General features: G+C 35.0%; 2 protein-coding genes across 5 annotated transcripts; both read right to left on the bottom strand.

Annotated features, from left to right (window-relative positions):
- Window positions 1-5,450: 5,450 nt before the first annotated feature.
- LOC100259651 (OBERON-like protein) lies at window positions 5,451-9,528 on the bottom strand. Its single transcript, XM_002270731.5, has 3 exons — window positions 9,323-9,528; window positions 7,014-8,169; window positions 5,451-6,259 (listed from the first exon to the last, which is right to left on the bottom strand). The coding sequence occupies exons 2-3, from the start codon at window positions 8,149-8,151 to the stop codon at window positions 5,634-5,636; spliced, it is 1,764 nt and encodes a 587-aa protein (XP_002270767.1). The 5' UTR covers window positions 8,152-8,169; window positions 9,323-9,528; the 3' UTR covers window positions 5,451-5,633.
- Window positions 9,529-10,415: 887 nt separating this feature from the next.
- Window positions 10,416-17,236, bottom strand: LOC100258010 (heat shock protein 90-6, mitochondrial). Of its 4 annotated transcripts, none has more exons than XM_010659145.3 (20): window positions 16,973-17,236; window positions 16,226-16,411; window positions 16,036-16,109; window positions 15,562-15,687; window positions 15,389-15,482; window positions 15,215-15,298; window positions 14,994-15,137; window positions 14,783-14,896; window positions 14,546-14,605; window positions 14,353-14,430; window positions 14,152-14,256; window positions 13,740-13,880; window positions 13,555-13,647; window positions 13,380-13,457; window positions 12,722-12,976; window positions 12,514-12,616; window positions 11,959-12,133; window positions 11,771-11,876; window positions 11,585-11,674; window positions 10,416-10,984 (listed from the first exon to the last, which is right to left on the bottom strand). In XM_010659145.3, the coding sequence occupies exons 1-20, from the start codon at window positions 17,219-17,221 to the stop codon at window positions 10,811-10,813; spliced, it is 2,529 nt and encodes an 842-aa protein (XP_010657447.1). In that variant the 5' UTR covers window positions 17,222-17,236; the 3' UTR covers window positions 10,416-10,810. The 4 variants fall into 4 exon arrangements, with proteins under 4 accessions (XP_010657447.1, XP_002270014.3, XP_010657448.1 ...); XM_002269978.5 differs by having other exon boundaries at window positions 14,353-14,427; XM_010659146.3 differs by having other exon boundaries at window positions 16,226-16,402.
- Between the last annotated feature and the right edge of the window lie 1,357 nt (window positions 17,237-18,593).

The following is an 18,593-nucleotide window of genomic DNA, read 5'->3' as shown; positions in this document are numbered from 1 at the left end:
ATCCAACCCTCTAAATTATTTTAATAAAAAATCGTAATATTTAAATCCCTCATAACTCAATCAAATTCATGAAACCCCTTTAACCAAAATTTACGATAAACCCTAAACCCTACACACCATCCTCAAACATCATGTAATATTATAATTGGCAATGTGAAAAGGAAAGAAAAGCAAGAAATGGGGAGAAGTATTTTCCAATTGGGAATGTGCCCTAAAGGCTAAAATGGGCGTGTATAAAAATGAAATTTGTGGGAACAGTCCACATGCAAAAAGTGCTTGAAATTTATACCATATAATATTAAAAAAAAATGACCTTGGGGGTAGAATGTTAAGGTCATAGATAAAATAAAGTTTGGGGCAGTCCAAAAGAAATGGGTGGATCCAAATTTCAAAGTGAGTACAAAAAGACTTTGGAATCCGATATTGACATTGATATCCTCAGCTTCACTCATAGCTATGGTGATGCTTCCAACCCCACATTCTCCTCATCTTTAATCCCTTGGACGTTCTTTTATATTTTATTCCATGTCGTATTTGGGTTTGTTTGGCTGCTGAGAAAACAAAACAAAACGATAAAAAGGAAAGGAAAAATCTACGATACCAATTGTTTATCATACTAAACTTTTGATCTTTATAGTTTGAGTGTATAATGAAATCTTGGTTATCGGACATAAATATATAAATATTAGAGTTAAGGATATAACTTGGATAGGTTCATTGGATCGAAAGTTAATCGAACTCAACTCAAATTAAAAAAAATCAAATTTAATTTAATTTGACTTTAGATCAGAATATTTAAGTCAAATCTAATCAAACTTTATTTTTCTAAGTTTGAGTTAATCATAAACAAAATTTCAAAATAATAATAAAAAATATAAATAATTTATAAAATTTATAAAAAATGATATAATTATAATTTAATATTTTTCATCAAAATTTAAAAAGAAAATAAATAAAATAAAAATTATTATATAGAATAATAAAAATATTAAAGGATTTGGGTTATATTTGAAATGTTGAATCTAAATTGAATTTAAGTCGAAAAATGTTAGCCAGGTAAGAGTGAATAATAAAAATTATTATTTAAATTCTTTTGAGAATTGGGTTGTGTGGTTAATATATCCAAGTTTTATTCCTAATCAAAATTCATTTTTATTAAGATTCAATAATGATTACCAAACATGCCCTATTTCATCAAACAATAGAGATATATATATTTTTTATAATACAACACGACAAAAGGGAAAAATCTTTTAGGTAACTTTGTGCTATCCGATTTTCCCACTGTTTCCTCCCATTTTCTCCAGAACCAAACAAACAAACCCCAGAGAAGAAAAGAAAAGTCCAAAATCGGCACTCCGATTTTTACCATGTGAAAACATCGGGAGTGGTGAGTGTGGGGCCCATGACAGCTCGCTCTGACAAATCACGTTTCCTATCTTTTCTTACTTTGCCGCGATTATAAAAACCGCGAAACCACCAGGTGACGACACGTCGTCATCGTCACGTGGGTCCCACTGGCCAACCTTCGGTTCGGTTACAACCCCTTACGGAATCGATGTGGGACCCTTCTCCTTCCACTCTGCGACAAAGTTTTTTGAACATCAGTATTTTTTTTATGTCAGATTACCTAAATGCCCTTCGGACTCAACAAAAGGCGGTTGATTTTGTACGCGAGAGAGTGAAAATGTTCGGTACCCTTTGTGGAATGATGAAATTACTGAAATGGACAGATGTATTAAATTTTTATGGAACAGCTCAGAGGAGAGGACTTTGTGATTGATTTTGATTTGGTCCCACCACAAGTATTATTATTATTTTTATTTTTTTTAATAATATTTGCAATTTTTATTTATGATTTTCAATTTTCAAATGGGCATAAATTTTAAAATTTTTTATTATAGATTTAATAGAATTTAAAGTCATATCTATCATTCAATTAACTATTTCCTTTTTTAATTTATAAATAATTGTACTTTAAAATCATAGTTAATATTTTTTTATTTTAAAATTTGTCCATTTCAAACCATATTCAGTGAATTGTTCACACTTCACATCATGAAATAAATATTCCAACCCAAAACAGACTTGGGCGAGTAATTTCATTCTGACAATTAACACATTTAAAACATGTGAGAATTAGAAAATCACTAATTCTATATATAATATTTTTAAAAATAATTATTAAAATAAAATTTTATTTGACAACTTAAATATAAAAAATAATTTTTTTTTGTTTATTCTTCACAATTAAATTTATCTTTTTTCGTATTTGTAATATAAAATCGTTTATTTGATAGTTAATTTTTTTTTTAAAATGTTATAAACTTGATTTCGAAAACTGTTATGACTCACCTTTCAACAGAATTTGTACTATTCTGCTTTATAATATCTTGTGAGATTAAAAAAACATAATCCTTTCAAAGCACATCCAAAATTTTTAATTCAATTTAATTTTTAAATTTTTAGAATAGAAGCATCCACGTGACTCAAAAGAAAAGAGGGTGAGAAGGAGAGAAAGATTCTTGGGGGTGTTGCAGATAATATATTGATTAATAATTTATATTCCTCCATAATTAATTTATACATATTTTGAAAATTTTGTAAAGCTTTAATAGGAAAGATGTAATTAAAAACCCTACCCACAGCATCCACTTTTACATCAAAGTAATAATAGAATGTAATAGCCACCACTTTGGAGAGTTCTCCCAAGGCCATATCTAGGCTTTTATTCCATCTTCAATTATTATTATTATTATTTTAATTATTTTTTAGAAGATGGTTATCACATGTGAATCAGCCCACTTAGAATTTTCTAAATCAATTATGACTATGAGTAGGGCCCATGTACCTCTCACATTCCTAATCCATTTTCTTAAGCTTATAATTTGTAGGAGAACCTATTGGGCTTAATCCATCTTTGTATTTTGTGCTTGTACGTTTAGTGATGTGATTTTTGTCGACTGATTATGGGTCGATAATGACTTGTATTATGTTGAACTAATCAAATCCAAACATTGTTCACGTTTGGCCGGTTGGATTAGACCTCGGCATTCAGACCTTTATTTACAAACTTGCAAGAGCCCAATGTCTTAATCATTTCTAGGGTATGGATATGAATTGAGAGGAAGAGCTTATCCGAAAGTCACAGTGTCGTCAAAAAAAGTCTCTTAATCATTACTTTATATTTAGTCTGATTTCTTTGGTAACTATTTAATCTTATTTATTTATATTACTAAAATCGAAAATTTGTGAATGGTTGGGGAGAATGTAAAGAGAGTCTTTAGTCTTTCTTGCTCAATCGCTATGCCAAATGCCGATATTATTACTTGTTCTGGTGTTTGGTTTTGACTACAATTAAAGATGATCACAAATGCAGAGATGGGGTTACACCCTACAAGTAGTAGCCTCACCTAACATCCCTCTTCCAACACCATCTTTGATTGCCTTCTTGGGATGGTGACAAGACCCTTGGAACAAGTAGTTAGGGCACATGATGTGATGCAGATGAGAGGTCTGTGTTATGTAGATGGTGGGTCTTGTCCCTATCATTCATTATATATATATATATATATATACATATGCATGTCACCCTGTGCCCACATGCAAAGACCATTTCATTTAGGGTACCACCATCTAAACACTCAGCCCTAGTCTCAAGGGCATGCTTGCCTTTTGTCCTAAACATATGGGCACTGCCCAGTTGTTCAAAGCCATGGGCTCAGAGGGAAAGGGTAAGAACTCCCAGCTGATGTCCGGATTCTGGGGTGGTGCTGGTGGTCATGGTGGTGACAGTGAAGTGCCGACTGGAGATTATGAACCCTAAAAAACATCTAGGCTATGGCAATATGCTAAGATTGCAGTCAAATGTGAATAAAATAAAGGGCAAAGACAATGGCCAATTTGAATTCTAATGCTCACTCACTACTGGATTATCTAGAAAAAAAAATCACAGAAGGATTGTCTAATGGGGTAATCAAGATATATACATGATCGATCATGTTAGACCAAGTCCATGGACTAACCGACGAAATTTTAACAATAATGTGACCATTCATGCACTTGAATCCAAAATGTTTCGACAAAAGAATCAGTTTCCCAGCATCTTCAATCCCATCCTTTTAGGAATACATCAAAGAAGAATGTGATCAAACAATTCTAATCATATCTGATGACATATTTCCAGAAATGCTCCATTTCCTAATGCACAAACTTCTCCATCCAAACATTCTATATTTGCCTCTGATTGCAGAAGAACAGAAAGAACATGCTTTTAATTCCGAAAATATTTCCATATACAGAGCATCAGCATGCAGTTAAGGAAAAAACTCAACTACTTCCAAATGGGTTTGTGATTTGTAGACACCGCGGCCAACTTGTTTGCCATGAAGCAGACAAATGATCTTGTTGATACAAGGAATTATAAGAAACTGCACTCACTTCATACCACATTCAGGATTCTCAACAATGTGTTACAATTCCCACTTCATCTCCAATTTCATTTAGCCTCCTAAATAGGATTGCAACTGGCAAGGGAGATGTTCAAGAGTTGTCGCTCCAAATGTTTGCATGAGCTCCTAAAAAGGTGCAAGTGGAATCCGGTTGATGGATGAAGACGAAGAGGATTTGCTTGGTTATATTCGTTAGAGAATATGCCATCTAAAAGTAAAGATTGCTGGACATAACGCAGAGAGGAAAGTTGTCAATAGCCAAGCAAAACCGTCTTCATCCATCAACATGGCATCATGCATACTTAAAAAGGAGCTTAAGCCAACACTTTGAATTACAATTATTGCAGTATTCAAAAACATTAATATCCTGTTTCAGAGGCTAAAAAAATTTAGAAATTTGGAGGGACATTGCATCAGATTGGGATTGAATGGCTGAGAATGCAAATGCTCAACAGCAAGTGCAATTTTCTTATAGTTTTTCATCATTTGGCATCAACAAAGTAATTTCCATGCTCTGTAGCAAGCTAGGCGCGGTCTTAGCTTCAGCCGAAAATGAATTGATTAAGAAAGTGATAGTTATGTCGCCTCCAAAAAAACCCTCAATTAGACAAGAATGAGGGAAGGCACAACAAATGCATAAGAAATATGTATAAAATCACTACCATGACCACTGCATATGCCTGAAAACATAGGGAAAGAAGCTTCCCCGTCAACAGCAAATAATTTCTCTGCTGTCATTCAGAGAATTCAGGGCAAATATGTTGGCCCAGTTTGACACCATGACTACTGGGCATAACATAATGGGCATGCAATAAGAATGTATACGCATAAAGGGTTATCCATGTTTCTAGTAGCAAACACAGCCAGACAAGAAAAGAGATTCATGTCTACAGATGCATGGGAACAAATGGATAACACATTAACGCATATGCAACGAACAAACATCAGTTTATAATACTCCTAATGGTATCCAGCTATTTCCTTTTTGACCAGTATGGATGCCAGGTGAAAATGTCAAATCAAATATAATTTTGAAATTAGAACATAGCTTTTAAGTTCACAATTTCCAATAACATAGTCAATCTATCCAAACCACAAAGTCTGCATTTCTTATTATCAAGTTGAATTAACACATAGCATACCAGGAAGCATTCCATCAGGGATTGACCCAATAGGATTCCATCAGGGATTTGACCTGATAGGGTGGTGTTCACTTGGCTGGCATTCTGACTTCGGAGGGACATGATAAACATTTTTCAGCAGGTCCTGGATTTTTGAGAGCATCAGCATTTGTGAAGAGTCACCTGCACCATTACTCTGTGATGAACGCGAACTCTCCTGAAGCTTGATCTTCTCAAACAGATACTGCTTCTCGGCTTCAGCCTCGCTCAACCGGAGTTTCAGGTATCTGCTAGCATACTCCTCCTCTGATTTCTCTGACTTGGCAAGAGCAATCCTCTGCAGCCGCTCAGCCTCTCGCCTTGCCTCATTAGCCTTAAGCTGAAACATATCAGCCTCAGCCTGCTTGAGTCTCACAATGCTCTCCAACTCATCTATCTGTTGCTTCTTCCGTTGCCTCTCCAACTTCAATTCATTGACTTCCCTTGCCTTGTCCTCAAGCTCACGGTCACAAGCCTCAAGAGCCAAACGGGCTTTCTTGAACATCCTCAACTTCTCATCGGCCACCATTTCCATTTTTCTTACTGCCTCCTGCACCACCTCAGCAATTCGATTGCATGCCTCCTGAGGAGCTATCAGTCGTCCACCTTCCCCAGCTTCTGTGTTCTTTGGTGAGTCCACTTCAAGCTCTACATGAAGATGGTATATGCATAAGAAGGAAGTTACAAGAGAACAGCTGACTCTCCTATCCTAAAAAACCTAACAAGTTCAATTGGTAGCCTCCCACTTGGACACATCATGACTTAAGGAAGTGTAGCACACTCTCCTAATGTTAATAGAAAGATGCTCGCTACAACATATAGAAAACATATTCATCTGTGCAAAAAACTTGCCGAACACATTATTGTACATATTGGGTTTGAACATACACATTAGCTATGCAATCATTCCCAGCGGAGCATTCATAACATTTTTTTTTTTTGATAAGTAGCGGAGCATTTATAACATTAACATCATATTAATGTACATTACTATGATATCAATTTTTTATAGCAAGTAATAAGACACTCATGTCATACCAAAATTATGTTTTTGATATGCATGGAAATTATTCTATATTCAACATGCAATACAACATGGGACACAAGGATTTTTTTCCAACCATTAGGACTAGTGAATAATAACAGAAAGCCCAACTAATATGAAAAAATTCGATGTCTGGCAGCATATTTCATGGCCTGGTATAGAGAAATAATGCCATTCAGTAAGTGAAGAAGTATGCAGTCATGGCAACCTTTCAGTGATAGGTAAACTGGCTACCATTAAATATTAGAAAAAAAAGTAAAAGGGAAATAGATAAAGATTTCTTTTCTAAATAACAAATTTCTCCACACAATATTATGCAATAACTAAGATTATCAAAATGTTTGGCATAATATGTACCTTGAAAAAGCATCAATATCACTCTACAAGCTGCTGACTCAGGAACTCCACCTTTCATTTTTTCAATGAGTTCCTCGCACTTCCAAAAAAGTTTCCTTCCTCTGGTATCCTCACTCCCACGGAAAATTCTACTAACAAAATCAAGTTCTCTCATCAGAGCCTCACGGTCCCATGCAGGTGCACAATGTTGGAACACATCTTTAACCCAGCCTAACAGCTCTGATGTTCTATTGCAAGCACGGCACCTGAAGAGCATCTCACCAGCACCTGCTCCACTCTTAACAGAAGGGCCCATGCAAATTAGTACATCACGAATAGCACAATCTGTGTGAGTCCAATGAGAACACAGATCACAACCAATCCAACGGCAGGTATTCACTTCAAAATCAAACTTGTTACAGATAACACACATGCAAAGGTTGCAGAAGCCATTCCGAGTGGTGCATACTTCACAGGTACAATCCTCTGCAGGAAGCTGGTTTTGGCATGCTATATTTCTACACCTCTTATACACGAAAACTTCAATTAGTGAAGTTTGAGACAGACTAATATTTGGATGCAGGAATCCCTGAATACCAGTATTTATTGCAACCAGAATTTCCAGCTGCACCCTGTGAGCTCTAATCAAGGTCTTAGCAGTCAAATCAGACCTACTCTGAACAAGCTTCTGCAAAATCAAAAATTCCTCCCTATGTTGAGAACCACCATTTCCTTCAAGAATAATACGGAGCCTGCTTTTTAGCTCCTCTAGAAGCTCATCAGGCAGAAGAAGCATTCTTTCTGCAATCATTTCAACTCTTTCTCTTGCTATGTCGCGGAGAGTTAGCTTCTCCAGGTTAGAATACCGGCGAATGACTGACTGTTCAGGAATGTCATTATCCGTTTTCCCATTTGCCAGCTTCTTGCCCATTACAGCCTCAGCAGTGGGCCACGTTTCTCGTGAACTGGCACTCTCCGAAGGGGAGTCACGCACCTGATCAGAGTTTGATCTGGGTTCCTGTGGATCAGGAGATGCACGGCCATCGGAAGAAACTAACGACAATGATGTTTGCAACCCTCCAGTCCTTGGCTGCTGACGGGGAGGCAACATTGTTGATTGAGGTTGATTGTGGATGTTAGACCCAGATGATGTCCCCATAGGAGAATCTCACCTATTCTGCAATCACAACAGAATAACCTTGATAATCTTTATCCACTGATCTTTAGTATGTTATAATCTCATGCACACAGCACGAGCCACAAGCACTATTACAGAAAAATTAATACAAGTTTTCACATTTTAAGCCAACACTAAAGCAAATTTGGAAACAGAAACATCATTGCTCTGATTAAACATTCAACTAACAAAAGATACTATTCCCATAAAACAGTCTTAACAGATTTAATGGGTAACCGAAGCACTAACCAAACCTCATAAATGGTAATATTATTTCATGAAAAAGAAAACCCATGGAAAAATTATCTAAAAGTAGCATACTGAGACTGAGACTTGCCAATAACAGTTAAACAATTCATCCAATACAAACCATGGCTAGAAGAAGCATTTATGTTGAGGAATATGTTCCAAAAGGAAAGGTTGAGGTCTTGTTTTCCAGAAAACACTTCCCTGAAATCTTGCTAAAGAAAAATCAACAATCAACCCATAAACAAAGTTCTATCATCAACTTTGGACAAATTTATGTCCTCTCAGCTGTATAGGAGGAAAAGAAGAAAAATCTGTCATACCCAATACCTTGTTTGGTAGCTGAGAAACAGAGATAAAAACAAAAATAAAAACCCTCAAATATGACATTTTCCATAGTTCCAGACCCAAAAAAAGCCCATTCTTTCCACAACTAAACATCCGAAAAACCATAAAATTCTTTTCCTTTTCGTTTCTTCATGTTTCTTTGAAACCAAACACAAACAAAAGCTTATATTCTTCTGAAGGAAAACCTTCCCAGCATGCTTTCCTATCAAACAGAAAGACAAAGACAAAAAAAACCCGGTTTTTCTTTTCAATTTCATGCCAGAAACACAAAGTTCAAATTGGATCAGGAAAGCACAAAATCAAAAAATTGAAAATGAAAATAAGAACTAAAAAATAAAAACAAAACGAAACGAAGCATAATCATAAATTCCGTAACATAAACACATGACTAAAATTAAATCAACAGAAATTCAACCAGATCATAACAAAACCACAAACATTCATAAAAAGTTCAAAAAACTCAACCATAAATTACCAAATAAAAAACCACGAGTAGATCAAAGAACATAGATTTCAAAAAACGGAGAAATTCAACAAAAGAGCTTGGGCTTTTTCTTACCTTAGAAACCCTAACAAGGCTGTTCAGACTTCAGACATGAGCGACCACCACAAAAAGAGCTGAATCAAATGGGAAGAAGAATACGGAAAAAAAAAATGAAGATAAATAAGAGTCACCGGCAAAGCCGGTGGACTGCGGGTTGACCGGCTGTAGTAGGTCGTTGTCTTCGCCGCGTGCTGACCTGGACTGTCCGTAGGTTTGACCAGGGAACAGCTCCGTCCTTAGGGTGGTAAAGGATTTTAAAATTTTAATACAAATTAATTTAAATTTTATAATTATAAATTAATTGAGATGTAAAAATTAAAAAAAAAATTAAGAAAAAAACAAGAGAGAGAAAAAGAACCATGATTTCCTATTAATATTTATTTTGACTCATTTTTATATTTCATTAAAAATAAAAAAATTCGTCAAACTTAAAACTTTTTTTTTTTTAAATTAAAAAAAAAAAAAATATCAAGCTTATCATTTAAGTTTAGAACACTTTCATTTTCAAAAGTCCGCTTCTCGAGGAATGTTTTCAAAAACAATTTTTAAAAAATCATTCCTAAAACGAGTTCTTAATAGTTTTCACGACTTATTCTTTGAAACACCACATACAATGCAAAAAATTTGAAGTATTCTTCATATTTTCCACTACTTAAAATACTTTACAAAATATAACTCTCCACAAAAAATAAAAATATTTGAAAATATCTTAAAACCGATTTTCTTTAAAATATAAAACAATCATCTAATGTTTACAAATTTTGAACAGAACAATTTTCTTGAAATTTATTCTTAAAACATATTTTATAAATAGATTCAAAATTTAGGAATTATTTTAAAAACACTTCCTAAAAGAGCTCTTAAAATCTCATAAGGGTGTTTGGGGAGCAGGCTAGGTGTGGAGGACTAGGCACTTGCTAAGCCATTTACTGAAACCAAAAATTTTGATTCCAATAATTTTCAAAATGGTTCTCAAGCTTATAATTTTAAAAACAAAAATATAACCAATGGAAAGAAAATCAACAACCATCCCTGTCATGGGAAGCTTCATTTTTTGTCTTCTTTAATTATAGTAAGTAGTTGTACTGGGTTTGACGAATATGTTGCATACGACCACAAACACTTGGACTCTGATAAACAATTACAAACCAAATGAGAAGAGTTGAGGAAGTTCCAAGCTTGTTCACAGTATGGAGTTCTCATGCCACAGAAAAACAGGAGAGAGACCCAAAAATTTTGCCATCCAAATCCAGAAGGCTACTGCAATCAAGTTGGATTCATATGCAAACCAAAGCATAGACAGCTTGACACAGTTTTGTGCGTTCTTGAAAGGCTAAAGCAGACAGAAGAGACCATTTTCCACCAAAACTCATCTACTCTCACTCATCACTGCCCATGAATTTCCTACACTTGATGAACTCACTCCCTCCCTCCTAGAGCCGTCTACTGTAATAGTAGCATATATGAATAGATACATGAAATGAAAAATGATGTGGGTGCTCCTCATTTCTGATTACCAGCTTCGACTGGCTCGACTACCTCTGCTTCCAGTGTCTGTGTGTTGTTAGGTTCAGCTGCAGGGACTTGGCTCCCAGCATCGGGTGATGCCCACTTGCCTGAAAGAGCCATGCCCATCATCTCATATATTTTCCCACCAAGTTGTGCTGGATTCTCAGGCTGCAACAATCAGAAGATGAAATGACATTTCAGATACCTGATAAGTACCCTTTGCAGGCAGGCATATCAACCAAAAATCTAGTGTGAAGTACATGGAATTGAATTCACAGAAGGATCTCAAAACTGTTTTGGGCATTAATAAGGCCATGCCTGCCACTAACACCTTTTCTGGAAATAAGCATCTTAGAAGCAGTACCCACAATGGTCAACTGCCCATTCAGTTTACTAACCTAGGCCATCATGTATTTTCCCGTTTTGTAACATATTCCACCCTAAAAGTCCAATTTAGGAGACTGGTTGCCAGGTGCATCTGAGCACCAAAAATTTAGATTTAGTTTGAAAGAAGTTTTAACCTTCTCTCTGAAACTCAGAGTGATTGTTCTTTTAATGAAGTTCTCCCTATGAAAGTAAGGAGCTCTTCAGAAGTTTGCCCCATTAATTCACTTCTCAAGGAAAGAGAGCATTGGGGTTGCTTATTTTCCTTACAACTCGGTTAAAGTGATGCTTGATATTCCTGAATCCTATGTCCTTCAAAATTCAAAACTACTGAAACCAGAACATTAAAGCATTTGAATTAAGGAGAGGTACGATCAAACTCACAGTGAAACCACTAGAAATTAAAGCTGTGTCATATAAAAGGTCAATAGCTCTCAGGGCCTCTTCATCATCTGGGCCACTCTTGCATGCAGCCTGCATCAGCCACCAAAAAAGATTTAAATTCACATCATGCTTACATGTCATATATTTATGAAGTATGGAGAGTATATTTCATATTAATGACCATACATTCAAGTTTTTAATAATCGGGTGTTCAGGGTTGATCTCAAACACCCTTCTGCCCCTCATGAAATCCAGGCTAGAGGTATCACCAACTGCTTGCGCCTTCATTAGCCTGCAATTCCAATTTTCCATTAAATATGCTTCAAATGGAACTCCTAACATACCAACTAATCAGCAATTAGAAAGAACTTCACCTCTCCATGTTGGCAGACCAACCAAACTTCCCAGATACAAGAACACAAGGTGATGTGCTGAGCCGGTTTGAAATTTGAACACTTGCAACTTTGTCACCCAATCTTTTCTTAATCCAATCGCAAGTTTGGCCAAACTCCTGCTTCATCTCCTTCTCCTTCTCCTCACTCTTATCACCTGCCAAAATTTTAATAATAGGCAATATTCATCATTGTTAAGGGGAGCCCAAATAATCTAAATGATAAGATGGAACAGAAGGAAGAAACCACATCCACATTCCACATAAGATAGACATAGCTAATACTACAAAGGTTCAGTCCAGAAACTCCACTAACACCAACTAATACATTGTTTTTCCTACTGTTTTCAGGTAACCAGATCAGCAAAGTAAAATTAAGCTAGACCCAATTTCCCTCAGAATGAGAAGCAACAAATCTCAAAATAAGTCATCCTCACCAACAGCCATATGAAAGCACAAAAGAAAAAGAAAAACTTCCGTGCATCCTCCTAACCTGGAATTAAAAATTTCAAAGTCAACAAGGTTTCAGTAGACTAACCTATATCCAAGTCTTCTTTGCTAATATCAACAAAATTCTTCTCCTTGTATGACTTCAGGTTCGTGATGGCAACCTCATCAATGGGATCAACTAAGAAAAGCACCTACAAAGACACCATGGAAGATATCTTTAAATACAAGCAGAAGGGCTTGTTCATGAACCAAACACCATTAACTCACTATAAGTTATTAAGAAGACAAGCACATACTTCAAGATCCTTCTCAAGAAGTTTCTCCAAGAAGGGTGTGTTCCTTGCACTTGTCACACTGTCAGAAGCAATGTAATAGATATCCTTTTGTTCCAGCTTCATATTCTCAACATACTCGTCTAAGCTGATCATCTCATTTTCACTTTGCGAAGAGAAAAATCTAAGCAAGGGAGCAAGGCGCTTGTGATTTTCACGATCTTCAATACAACCCAATTTTAGGTGTTTGCCAAAGTTCTCCCAGAACTTCTCATAGTCCTATAATAAACAGTGAAAAGCTTCATTAGCAAACAAAGAAAACGGATAAATGGCATTCCTCCATCCAGAGCTGCAGATGAGTCATTAAGGACTGAATAAGGTAGTGTTGAAATTCATTGCAACTTGTAAGCAATCATAGAAAGACAATATGCTGCAATCGATCATGAGAATGAATGAGAGCATGCTAGAGATGTAGCATTGACTGAAGGATGTCAAATGTAGTTCCAGCTTGCCATGCATGAACAAACACGGGAAAAATATTGAAACAATTTTATGCAAAATGCTAGACAGCACTAAAAACAGATGTTCAACCCTCATGGATGTCACAAGAATGTCACAGCCTTCTAAAAAAACAAGAAACAGATACAAGAGAGCAAAACCAACTAAAGAGACAAAGTCATACTTCTCTGTTCTCACTCAAGGATATGCCTAGAATCATGTCAAAAGCCTTTCGAACCAAACGCTTCCTCATAATCCGTACCTTCAAAACAGAACAAAAAGAACTCGATTTATCAAAACCAATTACACAACCTCTCCAAAGGCTTTCCTACCATGAGACTTGTGCTCGATGAACTTACAATACGACTTTCTTGAAGAATTTCACGTGAGACATTGAGGGGAAGGTCATTTGAATCCACAACACCTTTGACGAAACTCAGGTATCGTGGGAACTATACCAGCCAAAATAGAGACAATGGTCACCAGAGAGCTTACACTTCAAAGTCATGCATTCAAGCAAGTGAAAACTTCATATTCTTCTTACCAATTCTCCATCAAAGTCATCTGAAATGAAGACCCGTTTAACATAGAGCCTTATATTTTTTGTTTTAGGATTGACTATGTCTTCTTTTCCCATGGGAGCAATAGCTGGCACATAGAGTATAGACCTGAACTCCACCTCACCCTGTCCAAAACAGGAAAATCATCAGTGGGTATGCATAGGTAAGGCAACAATTTAAAACTACATATCCAATCAACAACAAAATTATGCAAGGGAAGGCTTTAAGTAAATTAAAGCCATAATTTTCATTGGACTTATAATTTAGATACTTGTCACTTGAGTTTTAGAAATGGATTTTTTTATCACAGCATACCACCTACATGAGAGTTTCTCTAATTGAGAAAATTAAGGTGCACCAAAGGTCAAATAATGGAACTGCGATAACCATTATTACCTCTGTTGTGAAGTGTGACGATGCTAAAGGATCCAAATACTCATTGAAGGCTTTCTTGTAAAATTCATTGTACTCCTCTGTAGAGACTTCTTTGGGGTTGCGAAGCTGAAATACCAAACAAATAATGTCTCAGTTTTTCTGTAGAATAGTGTTCATTTTAGAAACACGATAAGATAAGGAAACAGCATTCCTAAGGCTCACCCATATTGGTTGAGTCTCATTAGTCTGCTCCCAGTCCCAGTAGCGCTCAACAACAGTCTTGGTTTTCTTCTTCTTCTGCTATGAAAAAAGAACAAAAGTTAACCATGATCAGCAGTAGTATGGTTCTAGGAAAAGGTATGGAACATGTGTTTGATATTACAGAAAATCCAGCCAAACCAGTAGAGAAAAGTACCTCAGCCTTCTCATCTTGTTCATCCTTTTTTGCTTCAGCTGGATCCTCTTCAACCTCGACCTGTAATAGAGGTGAAATTATGAGAATATATGAAAGGAAGATAACACTTGAATACTTTGAAAATGTTAAAAGAATGTGTAATGTACGGAGGCAAGTTGATAAAATTAGCCAATTAGACATAAATCTCATGAAAGGCACACTTGAAAAGCTGATAATATGTTGACCAAGTTATAATACCTCTTTAGTGTATCCCTTTTCCTGCCAGGTGTAGATTGGGAATGAAACAAATTGCGAATAGTTTTTCACAAGCTTCTGAACCCTTTCTGGATGTGCAAAATCTTTGTCATCACGCTGAATGTTGGAAGACAGGAAACAACAGTAAGGTTTACTACAAGGGTGGATAAAGTGGCTAATAGAAACTCAAAACAAACATTATCTCTTAACTTACCTTAAGATATAATGTAAGGCGGGTTCCTCTCGGAATCAGCTTTTCTGGGTCTGTCTCCTCTCGAATGGTATAGGAGCTAGCATCAGCCTTTCCTTCCCATACATATTGTTTATCAGATTTTGGGCTCTTTGTTGAGACAACAACCTTTAAAAACAAGAGAAACATAATTAACATATGGGATTCTAAATCATGAGGAGAACAAAGTGGAAAGCAATATATACCCGATCAGAAACTAGGAATGCTGAATAAAATCCAACACCAAATTGACCAATTAAATTGCTGTCAGCACCAGAATCCTTGCTCTCCTGGAAAAACAATCCAGTTTCTTCTATGAATGACCTTAACCAATGCACTTAAACAGAAAACTGACAATAACGGTTTGAAGAAAACAGCACCTTCACTGCCTTTAAGAACTTTGCAGTTCCACTTTGTGCAATAGTTCCCAGGCAGTCAACAAGTTCTTGCCGAGTCATACCAATTCCTGAATCACTGCATAGAGCATAGATAGTCACTTTGCATGGGACAGAAGCGCATTGTTGAAAACAGTGTTCATGGCTATAGAGCTTACGTGAGATGAATGATCCCGTTATCTTTATCGGTTTGGATACGGATATCAAGATCAAGACCATCCTTTAAGAGCTGAGGCTCTGTAACACTAAGAAAGCGCAGCTTGTCCAAGGCATCGCTTGCATTGCTATAATTCAAATAGGGATGATAGGTTATGGAGAGAAATAATAAGCATCTAATTTGCATTAGAAAGAATCATTAAGCATAGCTTAACTTTCAATTCCAATCTATAGAATAACTACTGGTAGCAAACACAATCTATAGAAATCCCAATGTAACAGCATGACAGTATCTACCCTTAGTACTACTCTAAGCTTAAGGGGACTCATGGGTTTGAACACTCAATATCAACACAGGTCTCTAAAACCCTTACAAATAAACTTCTAAAGAGCATTTTGACACAAGTACCATGCATGCATCTATGACATACAAGAAACAAAATTGGCATTGGAACAACTAATAGGATGTGACATGCCTGATAAGCTCCCGAAGAAAAACCTCTTTGTTGCTGTATAAGCTGTGAACAATAAGGTCCATGAGACGACTAACCTGCCACCAAGGAGAAAACAATGACAAACACAAATTAATCTATGCTTTAAAAGAAAACAAAATTCAATCCATGCTTACAATGAGACTTAAACAATCACACTGCTGAAATGGCATACCTCTGCTTGATACTCAAATTTCTCAGCGGGTGGATCTGATGCATCAGATGCTGCTGCAGTTGACTCGTACCGGTTACCAAGTAGCAGACCATTTCTCAGGTTTAATTGTGTTGAATTTCTACCCGCATCAGATCTCCCACTTGCTAATACCGAGTACCATCTGAGTTTGGCATCATTCTGCCCAACCTACCAATTGTCAAAACATCTGTAACACTCCATGTTCACAAAAAAGAACAGTTCCACACAGGACTGGAACAAAATTCACAACATATGGGAATACCCATCAACGGTTACTCATTCAACAATCTATGCTCAGTTGAGAAGACAACACGACCTGATAATATTCAATGTCAACAAAAGTAGAGCCCTCCTACCAAGGGCTGAAACAAAATTCACAATCTAATAAAATGATTCATCATCATCATCTACTTCCTAAAACACACTGAATTCAAGCAATAAAATCCCAGGCACGCGAAAAAATCACAAAAATCATTTCTAGGTATTTGATAAAATGTCCAAACGAACTCGCAGGAGCTCCACTCTGTAAACATCATTTGAATGATGCAGAAGAAACAACTCACAGAGAAAACTCAAATAATCAGGAAATAGAAACAAGTTCATATTTCTTTCAACAGAAGAAACGAACTTTCACAAAACATAAACGGTTTTTTTTTTTTTTTTGGCTAAAACTGAAACCAACCCAAATCGATAAATACTGTCCCGGTACTAGGGTTTTTGAGGATATACCGAATCGTTAAAAGGAGAGGCGGGAGTGATAGGAGCCGGGGCGGTCCGGCGAGCTGCACCGGTGGTGCGAAGGACAGCAATAGAACGCCTTGAAAGCCTGTGCATTGCGGGAAGCTGGAAATGAAGAGACTGGTAGACTTTTTGCTCTGAGACCAAGTAAATGAAATGAGGGTTGGGCCTTTCTAGGGTTTTAGTAGGGTTTTGGAGACGGGTTGAAGAAGCTTCTGGAGATGCATTTACTATTTCCATTTTTTTTTTCTTTTAATGGTAAATCATATATATGTTTTTGGGTGTTTTGGTCATTTTGTTGGCACTCACCTGATTTTTCCTTCACACCTATTTCTTCCTAGTTTATTTTTTCAATTTTTTATATGAAGGTAATGCACTCTCTCTTAAAAATTTCTAATTTTTTATATTTTTAATCATTATATTATGTTTTGAGAAGAAATTATCAAAAAAATTATTTTGAATAAAAAATCTATAAAAATATTTTTACATTAAATGATCATTTTTTGTTCTAAAAATAAAAAAATATCTTTAAAAATCATTTTTCTATAACAATTTTCAACAATCTAATTGAATTTTATCTGCATAAAACTTCTATTAAAAAATTTTAATAATCAAAACTTTTTGTTAAATTTTTAACTTCTTTTTATATTAAATTGAATAAAATTCATATTTTTCTCTGATAAAAGATGTTATTAATTTTATAATAGAAATTTCAAATATTAGTTTTAATGTAAAAAATATTAATTATCATGATAAATAAATTTACGTAACTAAATGGAAATATTTTTTTGTGGCTCTCATACATCCATTAGAAAAATTTTGACCATGTAATAAAATAATTAATAAATTTTTTCTTCATATATTGGTTTTCAAGTTCTCTTTTTTCTAGAAAAAAGGCTTGAAATGATATACATGAATTTTTTTGGGGGGTTATTAGTTATAATTATTAATTATTTTAGTAACACTATATGTGTCTACTAGTATTTTTAAATTTTTAATATTAAGGTGATTTTTGAATTATTTTTTGTAATTTGTAAGAAAAATCAAATATAAAATTTTTATTAAAAATTATCATATTAATTATTTAAAATGTATAAAAATGTTAGAAATTGGCCATAAACAAAATAATAATAATAATAATAATAATATTTTTATATGAAAAGTTACATTTTTATTGTCAAAAGTTATTAGAAATTGCCATAAAAAACAGAAATAATATCGGTGCATAAAAACAGAAATAAAATCTTTATGAATATTATAAAAATATATATTTATTATCAATGATTTAGTTTCTAAGTCAACAAAATTCACTTATTTTGCCCTCAACATAATTGATTCAAACCTTGTAAACGGTAATGATTTGAATATCCATGAATATTAATATTTACATATATTTTTTTTTATCATATAAAAAGTCTTCGAGGAAGCACTTTTAAACTTTTTAATATTTGAAATTTTTTATCTTGTAAGCTTCCAAGAATCACCGATGCATTAAAAGTGTTTTTAATCTTTTTAATATTTGAAAGATAAAAATTTTTACATGTTAGAAAGATTAAAAGACCACCTTAAAATAACTATCAAATGCATTTTTAAAGTACGTATAAAAGCGATT

Source organism: Vitis vinifera, chromosome 12 (genome assembly GCF_030704535.1).
Source record: "Vitis vinifera cultivar Pinot Noir 40024 chromosome 12, ASM3070453v1".
Classification (NCBI taxonomy): domain Eukaryota; kingdom Viridiplantae; phylum Streptophyta; class Magnoliopsida; order Vitales; family Vitaceae; genus Vitis; species Vitis vinifera.
This window is presented reverse-complemented; position numbering and strand designations above follow the sequence as displayed.

Bases quoted from the DNA above. Each gene is read 5' to 3' on its own strand.
- LOC100259651 (XM_002270731.5), bottom strand. From the start codon at position 8,151: ATGGGGACATCATCTGGGTCTAACATCCACAATCAACCTCAATCAACA. The intron at 6,260-7,013 runs GTACATATTATG...ATCTTCATGTAG, and splicing joins GATATTGATGCTTTTTCAAG to AGCTTGAAGTGGACTCACCA.
- LOC100258010 (XM_010659145.3), bottom strand. From the start codon at position 17,221: ATGGAAATAGTAAATGCATCTCCAGAAGCTTCTTCAACCCGTCTCCAA. The intron at 14,606-14,782 runs GTATTATAACTT...CCTCTATTACAG, and splicing joins AAAAGGGATACACTAAAGAG to GTCGAGGTTGAAGAGGATCC. The intron at 10,985-11,584 runs GTGAGTTTGATC...TGATTGTTGCAG, and splicing joins TAATTTCTAGTGGTTTCACT to CCTGAGAATCCAGCACAACT.